The following is a 19,984-nucleotide window of genomic DNA, read 5'->3' as shown; positions in this document are numbered from 1 at the left end:
TATGTGTGTACATTGTATGTGCATGTATTTTTTCATGTGCCTTTAAGTGCCTATTGATATAGTACCGGAAGCATTTGACTCTGCCATACTGAGTGAAATAAGCCAAGGACCATAAATGGGTATTTTCTAAGTACTATGGATTTCTGTATAGGTTGGTCAGGTAAACCTTAAAGTAAATAGTGTATGTGTGTGTGTGTGTGTGTGTGTGTGTGTGTGTGTGTGTGTGTGTGTGTGTGTGTGTGTGTGTGTGTGTGTGTGTGTGTGTGTGTGTGTGTGTGTGTGTGTGTGTGTGTGTGTGTGTGTGTGTGTGTGTGTGTGTGTGTTGGAGTATAGAAACATCCGTTCCCATGTTGTGATTAGAGTTTCTGACTATTTGCTCTGGAGTTCACCACATTCCTCCCAGCCTTAATTGATAGCAATTATGCGGTTTCTGATTCGGTGTGTTTGATTGGGAGTTGGATTTGAAGTCGTTTTTATTTGAAGGGGCATAGAGGTTGTTCCTAACTTCAGGTTATGATAGTTCATTTCCAGATACCCTCGTTTAGAAGTCACTTCAAGGTATTGCCACCTTAGAGCTGGCACTAAGTTTTAATTAGTGCCGTTTCCTGGTAAGAAGTTTGTTTCTCTCATTCTGTCAATGTTCATGTTTACGTTCAGTTTCATTTCATTATCACGTGGCCAAAGCTATATTTTTAACTTCAGCCATGGCAGTCCTCCTCGGATTTCACATTGCGATTTTGGCATCCCAAATAACGTTAAAACTGTCAAGCTATTTACTCTGCATCCTCCATGTGCCAAGACCCATCCATCTAACCAGTTGTTTTTCTATAGGACCGTAGGAATTGTCCCTCTGGGGGACACCTGGCTTGTTCGCCACCCCACCACTCCCGCCCCTGTGTGAATGTTCTCTGACTCAAACTGCCAGATGTTATGAAAGGCTCCATTGAAGCTTCTGTAGTCCCCCCCAACCTCCCACCCCTCTCGGCCTCCATCACCACCACCCACCCCTTTAAACTATAAATGAATGGAGAAAAAGAAAAGTGGCCATGGCTGAGAAATCTAACCAGATTGCTGGGTCTGCTATGAGCGGACTGTGTCTTCTGATTTGCATGGGGTTCTGCTCCAGTGTGTGACCCCGTCTCGCTTTTAAAGATCTCAGCAGAGACGGCAGATGGAGAGAGAGAGAGAGAGAGAGAGAGAGAGAGAGAGAGAGAGAGAGAGAGAGAGAGAGAGAGAGAGAGAGAGAGAGAGAGAGAGAGAGAGAGAGAGAGAGAGAGAGAGAGAGAGAGAGAGAGAGAGAGAGAGAGGGGGGTAAGGGGGATGAAAGACAGTCTAAGAGAGAGAAAAGAGAGAGAGAGTCACAAAGAAAGGAAAGGTGAAAGGGTGAGAAGGATAAAAAAGGATAATTTTGTATATAGTTGGATTTGTTTGCAAACATTAACACTGGGGCTTATACTGTGTGCACACATGCATGCATGCATGCAAATTGCAAACAATGCCACAATATTGTATACATACCAGCTACACGTCTGGACGCAGCCTCCATCTGTCCATGGTGCTGTTTATCCGTATACATTGGAGCAATGGACATTACGGTTTTCCAAGTCTGTTGCGGTGTGACGGTATGAGAGAGTTTGACATTTGAAGCAATGAACTCCTAGTGCTGCTGGCAGTGGAGGCTATTGAGCTGTCCAGACCCAGAATAGCAGGCAAGTAAGAATCATGGTTCAAAAAAGATCTATAAAATGAAGAAATGAGAGTAGTGCAATACAGCTACATTGGTAATGCATTATAAAGCAGCCATAATGTGTTATAAGAGTTGCTTTGAACCTGCATAAGGCATTATACTGTAGATTTGACTATAAGTAAGTCGTTCGTAATGGCTCATTGTCAGTATAGGCTGAGAACGAGGGTGTCTTATCTTTTTTTTTTCCCCAGTACTTACCGCACGACTTATCCAAGCTGTGCTACTCGTATGCTTGCTGAGTTGCCGTCACCATACACAGAACATTGTGGTCCGAAGGCGAGTGCTCTACCGACTGAAAGGTTAGGTTGACGACATACGTTGTATCATAATTGTCCTGGTCCTACCCATTTTGCATGAATCGTTATAAGGTCTTATTAGAACATCTCAGTGCTCTCATAATGGATGGTTATAGCATGACATAGCCTCTTTATGACAGCTCATTGTCTGGTTTAGGTAAATAGGTCGGAGAGGCTTAATGTCGGTATCAGCCAGAGCGGCGGGGTGTCTATCCCCGTTTCGCAGTGCGCTAGACCCCTGGGAGATCGATTGCTGAGGTGGAGTGCAACACCCACGACCAGCTCCCTGTACTTACCGCACGACTTGACCCTCCCAAGCCACGCTACTCATTCACTGAGTTGGCGGTGCTTGGGATCGAACCCATGACCTCGTGGTCAAGAGGCGAGTGCTCTACCGACTGAGCTAAGTAAAGCAATAGTGTTTTTAGGTAGGCAATGAGGCATAAAGGGACAATAGTGTTTATATATCGTAAATGGACAATAGTGTTTATAGGTAGGCATAAAGGGCTGTCCACTCCAAGCACTATAACTACGTATATATCATTAACCACTGTCATCGTTACAGTTGTGGTGTGGACTGTGCTATCCACTTGAGTTAGAACGTTATAGCGCTTGGTGTGGTCAGCCCATTACTCATTTTATCTATACATTTTTTTAAAATATATTAACCAAACAAAGGAGCAGATAAATATGACAAGTTAACTAGAAAAAGTGCTCCTCGGAGCACAGGTCTCCGCCAGGTCAGGTACGTTATTGTGGCCTCCTGGTGGCGCTATAATAAGCCAATGTGAGAAGGGTGCCATTTATTCTTAGGTCTTTCACGGCAATCAGACACTGCATTCATGATTTGAGGCATTTTGTTCCAAAAATGTGTTTTGCTAAATTAGACCTGCTGGTGGCGCTATAACAGGCCAATGTGAAAAGGGTGGCATTTCTTCCTCGGCCTAGTGGGAATGTGCGTGTGAAATTTCACGGAAATCGCAAGCTGCGTGCATAGTTTGAGGCTTTTTGTTCAAAACGGACCAATCCTGCAAACTTTGGAAGCCAACCATGGTAATGAGGATGGAATAAGGGAAATCGGACAGATCCGTGTTGATCACATGACTATAGAGATACTGTGTACCGATTTGCATGACGTTTGGATAAAATCTGTAGGAGTAATGTAAAAAAATGGGTTTTGCACAAATCGGCCTCCTGGTGGCGCTATAACAGGCCCATGTGAAAAAATTGGGGCAGAGGTTCTGAATTGGCATCGAGGGAGTGTGTGTGCACAGTTTCGGAGCGAACGGGCCAACGGTGCCGGAGATTAGCTGGTAACACACAGACAGGACGGACACACACACGGACACACACACGGACACACGGACGGACGGACGGAGGGTAAAACATACTCTCTCGCCATGCCTTCGGCCTGGCGGAGACAATAAGCGAATGAGAGAGGAGAGAAACAGGACAGAGAAAGAGACAGAGGCACAGAAGGAAACGAAAGGATTGAGAGAAACAGAACAAGACATAGAAAGGTAGAGAGAGAAAAATAATGTAATGACCTTTTGTCCCTGTGTTGGTTGATTGAGAGTACGTACCTCTTTACACAGACTGTTTTTGAGCAGCAAAACATGATAAAAGGAAATGAGGAATGTCCAAAAGTTAAGGTTGAACTCAAAAAGGTTTATACCATTTTTATTCCAGTTCCAGGTTTGAAAACATAAAAGAAATGTACTTTAATATAACTCAAAGTAGAAGGCAGCAACAACAAAACCAGACGTTAAAAGCTGTGAGCCTCCAATGAACTACACCTGGCCCTCTCCTGGCCAGGCTCTCATGCTCTACTCTCCTCCATGTCTGCAGAGGGTGACAAAGCACACTGACAAGAACAACATTAGACATGGCACATTTACTAGATCGGCTTCTACAACTTTATATAAAAATCGTTCATACTCATTTTGCATGAAAGATTATAAGGTCTTATAAACATCTCAATCTGCTATTAAAAAAAGGAGCAAAAGAAGTACAGTAAATAAGGCAAGTAAATAAATGAGAGAGGAGAGAAACGGAATAGGACAGAGAAACAGAAGGAGTCAGAGAAGGCTGAGAGAGAGAAATAGACCGAGACATAAATGTAGAGAGAGAGACAGAACAGTAGAAAGGTAAACAAAATAAAAATAAAGAAGAGAGAAAGTAGAGAGTGAAACGTATCGACACAAACGGATCGAGACACAAAGTAGAGAGAGAAACAGAGAAACAGGAGACAGATAAAAGTAGAGAGCGAAACCGAATGAGACGCATGAAGAGAGAAACAGCAAAGGGAGGTAAAGAGATAAATGAAGCTAAAAATAAAATAAACTTGGATTACAGCTGTTGTCTCCCTGCCTTCATGCCTGCTTTTGAGTCTCTGTAAAGTGTGTGCACGCACACACACACACACATGCACGAATGTACATTGCATTACATTACATTACAGTCATTTAGCAGACGCTTTTATCCAAAGCATGTAAACACACACACGTACGCACGCACGCATGCACGCGCGCGCACGCACGCACGCACGCACGCACGCACGCACGCACGCACGCACGCACGCACGCACGCACGCACGCACGCACGCACGCACACACACACACGTGTGAAGTTGCAGCTGGCCAGCTCCTTGTTTGAACTAGCTGAGGCCCATTTATTGATTGGCTGTTGCGCTGGACCTGACTACTTGACGGGTTTGGATCCCTCCGATTACTCCACTCCCTCTCACACTGGGACCTCAAGCACACGTGCATGTACACACGCACGCACACACACACACACACACACACACACACACACACACACACACACACCGTTCGTTCCTCTTCCACTCCCCCTTAACTTATTCCTGAGGAAGAGAGGGAGCAAGTCAGAGAGGAGTAGGCAGGCAGGCAGACAGGACGCTCTGGACCCAGAGAGTGGAGCATCACACCCCAGGCTCAGACACACACACACACACACACACACACACACACACACACACACACACACACACACACACACACACACACACACACACACACACATATTTCCTGGAAATACGCATACACTCCCACACAAACTGGAGGGATCCGATAACACACTTGTCATTTTGTTAAAAGTCATGATGGATCAACACTTTCCCACTTTCAGGCTACTGGTGACAACTCTTCTTCTCATGGTAATGTAGCATGACACTTATCCACTTTTAAATCAATTTGCTCTCTTTGTTTTGATCTACTGAAACAAACGTTTAATATATTTGACCATTTTCATATATTTTTGTGATAAAAAAAAAAAAAAAGCAAGGTGCTCAAGAAATTATAACCAAGACATGACCTAATAAGAATTTATTTTGTTTTTGTTCCTGTTGGGCAGATGTGCTCACATTCATTTTATGATTGTTACTCTATCCGACTCCACACGGTCGGAATGCACTGGATCCCTTCTAAGTCCTCTCAGCGGTAGGTTAACGAGGCTGTAAAAAAACCACGCGAGTCATCTTATTTACTCTTGAGCGCTGCAAGTCGTCATGCTCACCCACCCCCGTTTCTTTTTGTTTTTGTTTTATTTTTTTAACATAAGTCATATCAAAAAAGAGAGACCGCGGATGCTGGACTGGCGAGCTGTTTTCTCTGAGGTCTAGGTCTCCTTATGTCATCACAGCGGTTGCCTTGCGGCACAGAGGTGAGCGCGGAGTGCAGCCTGAGGGTTCCGAGGAGGGGGTGGTGGGGGGGACAAGGGTTTCAGCAGATGTGCGAAGATCATATGTCTTGCCAACTGAAAAGGCCATCGTATGTATATTGACATAGTCTGCAAAAGGAGGCACCGGCATTGGGTTTCTTTCCCCTGTCGCAGAGTTTTCCATCTTCAAGGAAAATGTCCTTAGTTTCAGTTGCTGAAAAGTGACTTAAATAGAGCCTGCCTGTCAAAATAACATATAATGTGGATCTCAGCGGTCTGATGTATCATTTGCTCGCTTCCTCTTCTTCACCTGATATGAAAACAGGGACGGGTGACAGCAAGGTGGCATATCAGGTGAGATTGCGATCGAGGTTTCTCATACGAGGGAGTAGTGACTTAAACATCCATGTACTGTAGGATGCCAGGTTTCTTGTTTAATCTCTAATTTAGCAAATAGTGCAGATGGTATTTAACACATTTCGGTATTGAAACAAAACAAGAGCTAAATGTTTGGGTGACAAATTGTTACCTGGAATTTAGATGAGCCTCCAAGGTGTCATTGTAGGGGTGGATCCCAATCCGAAAAAGAGAGCACCTCCTCACTCAGCGGAAGGTTAGCCAGTTTAAACAAAAACCTTGGAGAGATCAGAGAGAGGGAGAGAGAGAGAGAGAGAGGTGGAGGTGGAGCGTGCATGGACGGAGGGTCGGGGAGCCTCCAAGCAGTTATCCGAGCCTTTTGATTACTGTATCCAAATCCCCGAGGGACAACCGGCCGATTAACGGAGCCTCGAGTTCTCTTGCTTTTCGCAGAGAACAATAGCGGCGCGGTCAGCCAAGCAACCTATTACTCCTCATCTCCATCCCTCCGTCCTTCATCTATTCTCCCTCGCTCCCTCCCCTCTCACTGATCTCTCTCTCTCTCTCTCCCTCTCTCTCCCGGTCCCTGTTTGATATGCCTCTGGCTGTCTTGGCTTAGCAGTGCAGCTCCCGCCAGTAATTGAGTGCAAAATTTCACTGATTGCTTTTCAAAGGAGAAGCGAGGCGGCGCACCAGAGCGGCTGCCCAGAATGCCGCCTGCGTTTATTTATCGTGGATCCAGGCATGGAGGAAGCCGGCCTGGGCAGGAATGCAGCACCGTCGCCTGACATGTTTGCTGTGTTTAGGCCTTGCCGTTCCTCTCTGCCGTACTTCAGGCGTCATTAGCGCTGACAGTTGTATATGTATGAATGCCCATTTTTTTAATAATCTGACCGCCCCACATCCCCCATCACAGACATGTATACACATGCACTCACACACACTTAATAGTGGAGCGTGGGGGGGGGGCTTTTTTTTGCTACCGGGGCCCCAAAGAAAATAGTCACAGCGGCATTATCATCATGCATTTTCCTTCCTCTCCGAAAGCCATTTGTCATCCTAAAACAAAACTAGATGCCGTGACACAGGGGAGGGGGCCGAGTAGGGCAGAACACCGGCATGCTTTCCTAGAGGGCCTGGGCAATCAATGTTTTTTTGTGTTGCGGGACTCGAAGGCTGGTGCATCGGCGTAAGCCATTCATCAGCTCCTTGGACACCGGGCCCATTGGAGCAGGTGTTATACATACAGCCCTGTTTGGGCCCCTACTCTGGCCCCCACCCGGGCCCCCGTTCTGCCTGTTTCAGGGCAAGTGGTGCATGGCGCTGTGGTTTACATTTCACCCCACATGTGAAGGCCTTGAGAGGCCTTTTAAGCCATTGGCAACAGCTCTGGGTGTGTAAGCATGGTTTCAGCACAGGCTGTCGACCTTGGTTGGTTGGGTGGGGTGTTGGGGTGGTTGTGGACAAAGTGCTGCCCATGACTTAAAAGGTTCCATGGTGTGAGGCTTCATAAAGGGAACAATAGCCATGGTCCAGTCATTTTTGCAATCCTAAAGTGTCCCTGAGTGATGCTGTGACACCTCTGATGACTGCCTGTGTGCTTGACTTGATCGTGCAGTCAGATACTTTTTGTAACCATCCAATCACTTGTATGGCTTTAAAGACAGCAAATGACTGATTATTTCAATGAATGTGCAAGGACACCTGGTCTATTGAAGACATCCGTAGGAGGTAGATGATCTATCACAGCATTAGTTCCAGTCCTATGAATTCTAATACCTCTATTTTGTTATTCACACTTTCATGACTTGCTCTTGTTCTATTCAACTGGTCTAGAATCTATTTCCTTTTGCTGTTCTTCAGTTGCTAGTTATTGAAGCACCCTCAAAAAACACTATGCTTCTAGTTTACAGCTGCTAAATGCCTATTATGGCTGGATCTGATATTTAGACAGTTTGTTTCCGTACCAGTGGTGTTTGAGACAAGCTAGCTAGGCTGTTGAGCGTAGCCAAGGCTGTTGAGTGTAGCCACAGGAACAAAACCTAACTCACACATGGCCATAATAATGATCCACATTCACACGACAATGCCAGTGTTTCAATGCCATGCAAATAAACACCTGCCTCAGAGCAAGGTGAGTCCATCTCCCAGTAGTCTTCTCTGAAGAGGAATAGAGGGAGAGAGCATGAAAGACAAGAGAGAGAGAGAGAGAGAGAGAGAGAGAGAGAGAGAGAGAGAGAGAGAGAGAGAGAGAGAGAGAGAGAGAGAGAGAGAGAGAGAGAGAGAGAGAGAGAGAGAGAGAGAGAGAGAGAGAGAGAGAGAGAGAGAGAGAGAGAGAGAGAGAGAGACTTGGGTGGAGGCAGGGGTCTTCAGAATTTGGCTGTCACGGTACATATGAGGTGCACATTGTCCTTGCAGGCTAAGAATTCATCTTCTCATAATATTGATCTTGGATGTCTCACTAATATCCCTACTGCTGCTGCCAAATGCACCACTGTGCAATTATACTGTAACAGAGAGAGAGAGAGAGAGAGAGAGAGAGAGAGAGAGAGAGAGAGAGAGAGAGAGAGAGAGAGAGAGAGAGAGAGAGAGAGAGAGAGAGAGAGAGAGAGAGAGAGAGAGAGAGAGAGAGAGACTAACGCAAGGACTGGAGCTTGTTAGGACAAGACTAAAGTTTCACAGTTTGAAGGATGATTCGGACATATGACTGAAATATGCAGAGGTGAAAGTTGAGAGCTTTTGATTACTTCCCATTGCTGTCTATCTTTTCCCGTCACACGTGTGCTCCAGTTACTTTTTCATTGTTGCCCACTGGCTATAAGCTCAAGCTCCTTCAGTTGACTGCTGTCTTGGTTTGTGGACCATAGAAACTGTTAGTACTGTGTTTGAATCTCTATTTTTATAACAGATTGCTTTGAGCCAGGCATTCCTGTGCTGAGAGAGAGAGAGAGAGAGAGAGAGAGAGAGAGAGAGAGACACAGACAGAGAGAGACAGAGAGAGAGAGAGATGCAATTAGAGTTAATATGGGTGAAGAATGATCAACATCAGAACAAATACAGTAGGTATTTCTCCTTGCATAAGTGGGGCAGAACATCCATTTGAAATTGTATGCCATGGATGGCGCTTTGATCAGGTTTTAACTTTTAAATGCAGTATGTTTGTGTCTTTCCCCGTTACCTGGCAAGAAATTGCAGGACAATCGATCTGCCTGTTGATGATGCCTGTTAGCCATGCCAAATGCTTTTTGGGGGAGAAGAAGAAGAACAGACGAGGTGATGACAGTGGAAGTGAGCACTGGATGGAAATGGCTGGAGGCCCTCAATAACTGTGACCCTGTGGCGTATAAACTCTGCACTTCAACAACTGTTTTCTCTCTCTCTCTCTCTCTCTCTCTCTCTCTCTCTCTCTCTCTCTCTCTCTCTCTGTCTGTCTGTCTGTCTGTCTGTCTGTCTGTCTCTCTCCTCGTACAGAGCTCGCGGACAGCTCGATCCGAAGAGGACCGAGACGCCCTGTGGGACGCCTGGGGCTCGTGGAGCGAGTGTTCCCGCACCTGTGGGGGAGGGGCCTCCTACGCCCTCCGACGATGCCTCAGTTCCAAGTAAGATTCGGCCTGATTCCCTTCTTGTATTGTTGTTGTCGGGTAGAAACCTCCACATATCTCCATAATCTAACTGTTTGAGTTTTTTTTCGTACATTAACGCCCTACTTGATTGTACCGCAGCGTCACACAAAAATATAAAAATTAGCAGATCCGCAAGCTTGTCGATCTGCTACTTTTGCTATTTTTGAATTCGAATTTTGAATCCTGAAAAGACCCGTTCACAACAACATACATAGGTTTCCACCGCGACGATATTCTTCCAAACTGTGATTTCTCATGTGGTTTCTTTGTCATCCAATGGAACTTTCCCTCTTGTTTCATCCCATACGTCCTGTCTTCATAAAGACTTGATTTATACATAGGCAATGTACAGTATCTGCCATGACGTAGCAGACCACTGCAATAGGAGAATCAGATTGACAACATCATATGCACAGCAACGTAAAATGGGGCTCTACAGTGTAATGATTTATTTTCTTTAAGAGAGGCATACATCACTGAAAGAACATATATTAATACAATGTGTGCCTAGAAGTTAGAATCTCCTTGTCGTGGCAAAACGGAACCATCCCGTGGACAATTTGTAAACATGTGCTTAGACACAATCCAAGGTAATCTCCTTGCTCCGAGACCAAAGTCCTGACTGAGGCCAGACTGGTTTCCATTAAATTCCCATACAACATATTGAGACGAGAGTGAGGGGGATGGTAGGGCTTGCTTTCATGCTATTTGGTCCTGCCAAATAGACCCAGACAGAGTCCCTAATAGCGTGAGTAAATCTCGCCGCTTGCCTTATTCCCAGGGGCTGTAATGGTAGTGCTCAAAATACATTTTATATGACTGTTAAAGAGGCCTAGAAGGTCATTGTAGATCACATGCCCATCCAGGCCTCTAAAAGTGGTCTAGACTTCCATCAGTCCTGCAGTCACCAATTCATCTGCATTTAGTTGTCAAAATCTTCCCAGTAAGGTTCCTTCACAAATCCGAGCGTCATAATTAATGTATTTTTTCCAAAGGCCGTTAAATATCTCCTCCTGAATGAGAGATTTGGGATCTGCAAACAATGAGGCTGCATTGGTCTGAGCTTCCCTTTTCGTCATCGTTGGCTTAGATTTTGGGACAAAACTTGAACCTGCACCCTGGACCCCTCGTTCCTTTCATCGTCAAGCAAGAGTCATCCACTTGGAAGGGCTTCAAACTAAATTAAAGATTAAAGCCCAGAGGCCAAGTGTGCTCTGCAAAGTGGCCAATTACAGTGCGCGGCGAGAGAAAGAGGCAGCGAGCGAATGAGCAAGAGAGTATGTTTTCCATAGAAATGTTGTCACATTTATAGACTGGGAAATATCTGCATGGTGACTTCACTGCATTCCTACATTTACGGCCCTCAGAATGTACCCCTGGATCACACGAGGTGCCCAGTGGGCCTTGCTGGAGAGGTCAGCGCCATTGGGAAACGGGGGGGTCCGTTCCAACTGTGACACAGCCACTCAGGGAAATGATGAAACAATGGATCTGTGCACAGACACTAACAAAACAAAGTGGATCACACTCGAGGTCACGACCAGTGGCATAAGGTGCCCTGTTTGCGCTGTGTGGAACAGGGCTGAAAAAAAATAAGCCTGTTTTGATTATTTCTAGACGAGTGTCAAAACCTCAAACCTCCAAAGTGCTAGACAGCCAGCCCTCCCCTCCTGTGCTGTACTGCAAACATTGCGGTGCATGGTTTCTCTGGGAGCTCATTTCATGATATCAACAACGGCCATTTCTCTGCACGTGCCCAGAACTTCTGGTCAAGGCAAACCTCAGAATGCTACTGGCTGTAAAACTGGTCCGCCGTGAATTGACGTGTGAAGAGGTGTTTGGGGTCTGAACACTGTGTGGGATGCAGACGTTTGTGTGCGTATGTGTGTGTTTATGCACATAATTTGTGCACGTGTAAACAGCCATTTGCTCTCAAACATATTTGTTTCTAGGGGAGGTATGTTTATGCATTTGAGTGCCATTTGGGCGGTTGGATGGTTAAATGTATGTGGTGGGACCCTCTGTGTCACCTCTATCCCACCTCACCTCACCATCGCGTGGGAACGAGAGACCAATGGCCTGGTCTCTGTGGGACATCAAACGATGCCATTAAAGCCCACAGCACAAGGCCCCCTGTGTGTGTGCACGCGTGTGTGCACGTGTGTGTGTGTGTGTGTGTGTGTGTGTGTGTGTGTGTGCGTGTGTGCATGCGTGTTGGAGGAGAGAAGGGCTGTAAATTGGTGTGAAACACACTCCAAACCTATACCACCCCGCTGTAACTCTGTAACCTATAGTACAGTCATAGTAGAACACTCATGTACTGTACACTCACATGCACATATTTATTCACAGTTTCACATGTACACTAACATGTGCGCTCACTCTCACAAACAAACAAACACACACACACACACACACACACACACACACACACACACACACACACACACACACACACACAAACTTGCACACATGCACGCACACACACATTATGTGTGAGTGCTCATGCTTTCACCCACACATTTTTCACGATTTTGTCTGTATACAGTACACACACACACACACACACACACACACACACATGCACACGCACACGCACACGCATCCCCCCACTCTAGCACATCCACTTGCACGTGATCACACAGTGTACGGACTCGCATGCACACCCACTCGCACGCATGGGATCCATGTTTTCCACATTGCTGCTACCGCACAAATGTACGTGACCCCAGCAGCCTCCAGAGGGAACACAAGCAAAGTGCAATCCGAACACGAGACGCCTGGCCCTCATTAGACCCCCCCATAGACCACACTTCATTTGATCATAAGCAGAATAATGTAATGCGGCAGAGCCGCTTGTGAAGCAAGTGTGGGCATATGGATGGACTGCCATGTCAACAGAATGTAACTGCTCAAACAATAATGAGGCCATTTGGCTGTGCAGCAGGGGTAGAGAAATCTGAGCCAGCTTGTTGATTAGTTGATGATATTAATCGGAGCTGTCTCACACTTCTCGGTTACACACCGTATGAACTTTCTACGGAGGGAATAGTGCACGTTTTCTTTCATCTATTGTTAGGTTTACCTCGGTTTGATCAAACTGTTGCAGCGACGGTAAGCCACTGCAGGTCAGAGCATCAACTACATGCTTAAGTTTAAAATAAAAAAGTGCTGTAAAAAAAGTGTTGTGTTAATTCAACTATGAGACTGTAAGAATAGTATGGACTTAGAATTAAAACTATTGTGTAGATGAAGAGGGGTGGCTAGAGAGAGTTAGTTGCAGAATAGCAGAGCAAATGCTTGTCTATGTATGTTAAAGGCCAGTGGGTCAGTAGCAAAGTTATTTAAGAACAAAACTAATAATGTTGACATAATAGACATGAGTTCTTAAACCGTGATTCCAGTGATGGAAGAAGTACTAAAAAAAAGTACTTAAGTAACAATAGGGTATCAATACCCTATTGTAGAAATCGTTTTTTACAAGTACCTGTAAAAGTTCGGTATTAAAAATGTATTAAAAGTACAAAAAGTATTGGCATCAAGATATACTTTAAGTACCAAAAGTAAAAGTACTCATTATGCAGAAGGTCCCATTTCACAAGTTTTCAAATCCTTTGAATCATCTGGAATCCTCCTCTGGAAGCATGGCAAAGCGTCGCGTTGCGAGCTTGTAGATTGGCTATTTTTTTTATATATATAGGTGTTAAGTAGTTTTGTAATGATTATACAAATCTACAAAATAGCTTGTAAGAATTAATTATAGTGGAGTAAACGTACAATATTTGCCTTTGAGATGTAGTGGAGTAGAAGTAAAATTATTGAAAATTGGAAGTAATCCAGTAAAGTAAAAATACCTAAACATTTTACTAAAGTACAGTACTTGAGTAATTGTACTAATTTACTTTCCACCACTGCGTGATTCTAAATCACATTTGGATTCCGTCCTGTATCCACAGTGTTACAGAAATGTTATGGTGTTGTTGTAACCTTTGAAACCACTGATAATGGAGCGTCGCTATTTGTGCATGTGTGTGTGTTAGTGTGTGTTAGTGTTAGAGTGAGTGCATGTGTGCTTGTGCGTGCTTGTGCGTGCTGTCATCAGTTGCAGCAATTACTAGCAGTGACATTAAATGGCTGTGGCATTTTGGGAATTCCAACAAAGGCGTACCCACAGCTGTGTTAAAAGGCCATGTTTTGGTGGCAATTAAAAGTGAATTTTCTCTGAAGGCAATGAATTATGTAATTAACTAGAGTCATTACAGTATGTTAGTGTGTCTCATTTTTACAGCCAAGAGACCACCCTCCATGTGGCCTGTACATTTTGTTGCTGTCGGGCAGAAACATCGTATCTCCATATTTCAACTTTTTATAGTTTTTTTGTAAATTGATATTTTGTAAATTGATATCCTATTTCATCCTATTTCATCATTCATATTTTCACTATATTAAAATGTTTTCATTATAATGGTAAAAAAAAGGAACGGTTTTGGACATTCAAGGTTTCCACCCTATCGTAGGGGTTTAGGATGTTGGATGCATACTGTAGGGGGGTTTTGGATGTAGGGTGCATACTACAGTATAAGTAGAGTAATAATGGGTGAATTGAGGGTTTTGTCAAACATTCATGTGATGCGGAAATGAAGGAAGAAAGGCATGAGGGAGGGAAGGAAGGAAGGAAGGGTGGAAGGGAGTGACCTGCTTTATTGTGTCCCCATCCTTGCCATGTAAACTCAACGTTTACTCTAATGACATGGACTTGGTGTTTTTGCTTTTCTGAAATAGCCAATATAAAATGTTACAATGAGAGCATAATTCATGTATCACCAAACGGGCCATATTTCCAAGTACTCATTCATTTCTAAGGTATTAATCTTATGGCACCGGTCACAGGGTCTGCTTGCAATTACATTCAATCTATAATTTTTACTGTGAGTTGAGTTGATGACAAGTATATGGGCATTACTATGAATGATCGAAAACATAGGAGCCAGGCATTCACTGTACAGTATATCCCATTCCAATTTCATATTGTGATTTTATGGTTTCAACCAAAAGGAGCTCTATTTCTTATCTTGGGGGGGAAATTGTGGCTATTTGTTTGTGTGTGCGCGTGTGTTTGTGTGCTTGTGCGTGCGTGCGTATATGTGTGCTCGCATGTGCGTGCTTGTGTGTACTGTACAAATGAACGATCTCTTAGTGGTGACATATGTTTTTGTGTGTATATTTGTCATAATTACCATGTGTGTCTGCAGTGGGGTCTACTGGTGAGAGCTGCATGTCCGCTCTGGGAATTCTGGCATTCCAAGTAGCTTCTTTTATCGTATAGTATGATGATGTCATCATGAATCCGTACTCACCTTACTGGTTAGCCTCCTCTCCATGCCTTCAAAGCCACAAAGCAGTAAAGGGACTTCATGTGGTGGTGTTTAGAATCTAGGTTATATAGTGCCTGGCCTGATGGTTTTCCACACTGATACCTGTCTCTCAGTCCCTCAGTCTTCTTCAAGTGTCTCGTTCAGGTCTGAGCCACAGTGACCTTCTGTTTGTCTTGGCAGTGAGAACTGTCTGGCTCAGTCATGGGGTTCTAATGGGCTTGCCATGCTACGCTGTGCTCCTCACCGCCGAGCTCTGCGTTCGCTGCAATAAAATCATAAAAACCCTTTATCCCTCATTCATCCCAGAGTCCCGATTCTGCTACGTTGCCTCCAATCACGGCTCCGCGTTAGCTAAAGCCTGATGACACTGGAATTCCTCTCAAGTTACAAGAACTAAAGAGGGGTTTTGCTTTGATTAATTTCCACCGCACTCTGAGATATCTAGCTTTTCCAAGTCACCCTGTATGAGTGATCATCTGCTGGCATCAAAGCATCAAAGGGACCTAATTTACAATAAGCAGATAGCTTCATAATTTGGACAAAGGATCTGTCTGCTTGACAGCCATGTGCCAAACAGCTCCAATCTGTTCGACAGACTCTGATTCAAAATGAACAACTGTGTATTTGCTGAGCTGTCTGGGCAAGGGTTTGTTTACTGAAAGGGAATCATCTGTCCGACACCTGTGAGTGCACTCATGTGTTTTGATGAGGATTGTATACAACTTAGTTGGAAGAATTATTTTTCCAGTACTTGAATGGGGCCGCACAAAATTGCACATTTTTTTTGTTTTTGCATGAGGCAAACTGTGTGAACATAACTGTTGGTTTGTGCTTCTGTACAATCGGTTCCGAGCCAACATAGTCACCACATCATCACGATGTGACTATCTGAAAATTCATGGCATGAAAGTCTAAAGATCTAAAAGCTCAAAACGCATTGCAGCACGGCACGTTGTGAGCTTGTAGATCGGCTATATCCGGCGTGCGACACCGTCATGCAACTAAGTATAAACCCAGCTTAAGAAAGAGAGGAGATTTGGGGCCGGTGGAGGAAATATCAGCTGCCGTCACTCCACCAACCGCAGATGACTGATGTGCACAGTGGTTTGTTTTATCGCTCACCCCCAAAGCCAGCTCAGCCACATGTCCATTTCACCCCCCCCCCTCCTCTCTTTCTCTTCCCCTCCTCCAGGACCTGCGAAGGGCAGAATATCAAATATCGCACATGCAGTAATGTGGTAAGTTCAGCAAACTCATCTTTATGTAATGGACGTCAGTGGCTCTTTCATGTGGTTTCAACTTGGAATAAATGGAAATGGTAAACTGTGTTGGAGACTCTACAGTATTGTGCTAGGACTATATGAATGCTGCCAGGTCTTATGTTTGACGACTGAATACGTGTGATCTGGGACGTTGTGTTAGAGCAAGCTGGCAATGGAGATATTTGATGGTCGGGCAATATGAACCCTAATATTCGTGTTTTTCTCACTGCTTCCAAAAATCCGGAATTACATATACCGTACAGTACACTATCACTTATACCTATATCATGCAAAATTAGGGATGCACCGATATGGAAATTCTTGGCCGATACCGATGTTTCAAATAACAATTTAGCCAATAGCCGATACTGATACCGATATTTGTTAATTTGATAATGTTTACTGTGATTATGGTAAGCTTACATTTCATATCACAAACACCATAGAGTAAAATCTCATGTGGCTTTAACCAGCAAAAGAATACAATAAATTATTTTATTTTTTTTGCTGATACCGATGTTGACAGATAACAGCAAATATCGGCCAATACCGATATGTGGACGATATACCGGTGCACCCCAATGCAAAATATAAAGATATTTTCTAAATGAATCACTCAGATGATCTCTTGTCTGTAATACCCTCAGGACTGCCCTCCAGATGCGGGCGACTTCCGTGACCAGCAATGTTCAGCACACGCTGATGTGCGATTCCAGGGAGAGTACCACGAGTGGCTGCCCGTGGACAATGACCCTGACAACCCCTGTGCCCTCAAGTGTAAGGCCAGCGGCGTGGGCCTGGTGGTGGAGCTCGCACCCAAGGTGCTGGACGGGACGCGTTGTTACACCGAGTCTCTGGACATGTGTATCAGCGGAGTCTGTCAGGTATGTAATGGCTGCTGATCTTTCTCTGTCCTGCACCCACCTTTGGGTGGCACTGCCTTTGGATGTGCCTACTATCTACGTAACATGCGTTATTGATAACACCCCAATAAAACTAAACTACAGTTGCATATTCATACATTTCTCCATCTTCTCGGTCGAAACATAGTTCACTCGGATGACAAAGGTCAAACAAGGATCTTAACCTATTAAACCTTTTATACTTCATTGACCAGTGTCCCCCAAGTGTCTATACTCCAAATGTCTTCACTGCAAATGGCTGATCTACAAGCAAACAATACATTGCTTTGCGAAGCATTGCGAGCTTGTAAATTGGCTATTTTCACCGAATGTTTGCCTTTTATGACATGCCCACAATAGGGACGCTAGGGCTCATCATTGTTAAAAGAATACAATACATTACTGTACAACGACACAAAGGTAACACAATTCTTTGCCATATAGGCTTTATACCACGCTCTGCACACCTGACACTCAGCACGGTTTGAGTTCTCTACTACTTCTTTGTCCTATACTGTATCTATTTATTCACTTCTTGCTTCTTATCTGCTGCCAAGGAGCCAAAATCACTAAACCCACAGTGGTCCAGTGGTTTGAGTCCCACTGAATTAAAAGTGAATAAATCCAACAGAATCCATACACAGCGAGTGGCGTCACGCCAACTCCGTGGCATCTGCTTTGTGAATGAATACAGAATGAGGAACATATCAAAAGCATGGGATTTTGACTGACATCCCAGGAAATGGTTCACAATGCATTTTTTCCTGGTTGAATGAAATCGCATCCTGAAGCATCGCGTGTGCTGAGGTATAGGACGGGGGTTTAAAAGGCGCTCCAACCTTGCTTAGAACCACACTGTGGTTTTGGCTTCATTTGACTGACACTTCATGCTAAAAAGTCCATCAATCAAATACGGTTGGTTGGAGATAATGTTTAATACAAAACATTGTGTAACATTTTTTCTGCCTAGCTTATAGAGCTAGGTTGAAGGGGATGCTCTCAAGGCCTCTTGTGGGTGTGCACGCACCTATGAATGTTGTGATTATGTATGTGCACGTGACTGAACCCTAACGTCCCCACTCTGGGGCGAATATTCAGTCAGAATTACATATTTACAAGCTCACAACTGCATCGCAACGCAATGCGCTGTGAGCTTGTAGATCGGCTAGTTTTGGCAAAGAGATTTGGCGTAAAGGGGAAAAAGGAGGGATAGTGTATAGAGTCCTGGGGGACCCCAGTCAACTAAGTATATAGGGTTTACAGCAGTCGAGTTCGCCTTTGACCACTGTGTCATGAGTGACATGTTGAATGATTGCCGCGAACTGCTTCACAAGGCCGTCAACCACCACCTGACAGCCATTCGCCACTCGTGTGTCAATCTCGTATTTAATCACTTTGTCAACTGTGACTTCCTGGCGGCTCTCTATGGGGCCTCGGAAGTTTACCGTGGCCACCTCCAGAGGGTCTGTGACGGCGGGAACAAGAATACAGACACCTTGTCTGTATTCTGTGATCCATTTTTGTACATGGATCCTTCATGATGGAATATGCAACACACTGGATTGCTATTGGCATATCATTATATTGTTATGGTGCAGTACAGTACGATACGATGGTACAATATAGTTTGGTATTGGTACCGAATGGTACGGCATAGTACATAGTACCATACCACCAGTACCATGCCACCAGTACCGTAGTACCAGTACCACACTGCCAGTACCATAGTACCAGTGCGATATGGTACAGTATGGATTACTTTTTCCTGTCTCAGATTGTAGGTTGTGATCACCAGTTGGGAAGCACGGCAAAGGAGGACAACTGTGGCATATGCAATGGAGACGGCTCGTCCTGTCGACTTGTACGGGGACACTACAAGTCCCAGCATGCCTCAGGAAAAAGTAAGAACCCCCCCCCCCCAAGTGCTTATCAAAAGCACTTGATGTCTTCTGAATGCTACCAAAAATATTACATTTAACCACTATTCTTCCTCCTACAGTAGATGTACTTAATTATAAAAGATGGAATATACATTAGTATTTGCCCCCCACTAGAGTGGGGTCCAGGAACCCTCAGGGGTCCGTGAGGGAGTTCCAAAATAACTCTATACGACTGTCTGCAGACTTTTTTCTTTTCCTCACTCTTACTTATTTAGTCTTGCACCACCAGCGGACACTGGATGTGCACAACATAGCTCTCTGAACTTTAATCTCCGTAGATAACATGTCTGGAAACCCTCTCTCCCCGTCTAAGCTTTCAGCTTGTCATACTAATACCTGTTGAACACCCCTTGATCATCGCCTCACCAATAACACTTGAGCCTGACACATGGTGTTGATTAAGTCCCTGAGTAAGAACCTGTGCTGTGCAAGAGGGAAAGCCAAAACCACCATACAGATGTAGGTCTAGGTTCCCATCTACTTCATCTGGGACTATTAGTTTCATTAGATCTTATGTAGACCAGCATAGTGGTTACTGAATATGTTTGGAATTCTGCTCTGTCCCACAACGGACCAATTCATTAACACTGTTGACTTTCATGCCATGTTAGAAGATACTTTGTCGCTACTAAATGCGCTAACATGTTCTCTCTCTCTCTCTCTCTCTCTCTCTCTCTCTCTCTCTCTCTCTCTCTCTCTCTCTCTCTCTCAAGCTGAAGACACAGTTGTAGTCATCCCCTATAGGAGTCGCCATGTGCGTCTTGTCTTGAAAGGCCCGGATCACTTGTGTAAGTCTTGGTA

At 44.6% G+C, this 19,984-nt stretch overlaps 1 protein-coding gene across 3 annotated transcripts in view; it reads left to right on the top strand.

Moving 5' to 3' along the window:
* LOC311034863 (ADAMTS-like protein 1) overlaps positions 1 to 19,984 on the top strand; it is a 141,637-nt gene that overhangs the window by 85,200 nt on the left and 36,453 nt on the right. For 2 of the 3 annotated variants that reach the window (XM_084042888.1, XM_084042887.1), the window contains exons 3-7: positions 9,553 to 9,680; positions 16,272 to 16,317; positions 16,989 to 17,225; positions 19,018 to 19,144; positions 19,897 to 19,971. In XM_084042888.1, coding sequence (XP_083899014.1) covers positions 9,553 to 9,680; positions 16,272 to 16,317; positions 16,989 to 17,225; positions 19,018 to 19,144; positions 19,897 to 19,971 — 613 coding nt within the window. Of the gene's footprint in view, positions 1 to 4,951; positions 5,222 to 9,552; positions 9,681 to 16,271; positions 16,318 to 16,988; positions 17,226 to 19,017; positions 19,145 to 19,896; positions 19,972 to 19,984 lie in introns of those variants that run through there. The other variant, XM_084042889.1, reaches the window with a different exon arrangement.

This window comes from Gymnoscopelus microlampas (genome assembly GCF_963454915.1).
Source record: "Gymnoscopelus microlampas genome assembly, chromosome: 19".
NCBI classification, from domain to species: domain Eukaryota; kingdom Metazoa; phylum Chordata; class Actinopteri; order Myctophiformes; family Myctophidae; genus Gymnoscopelus; species Gymnoscopelus microlampas.
The sequence above is the reverse complement of the archived record's forward strand: the minus strand, read 5'-3'. Positions and strand labels throughout refer to the sequence as shown.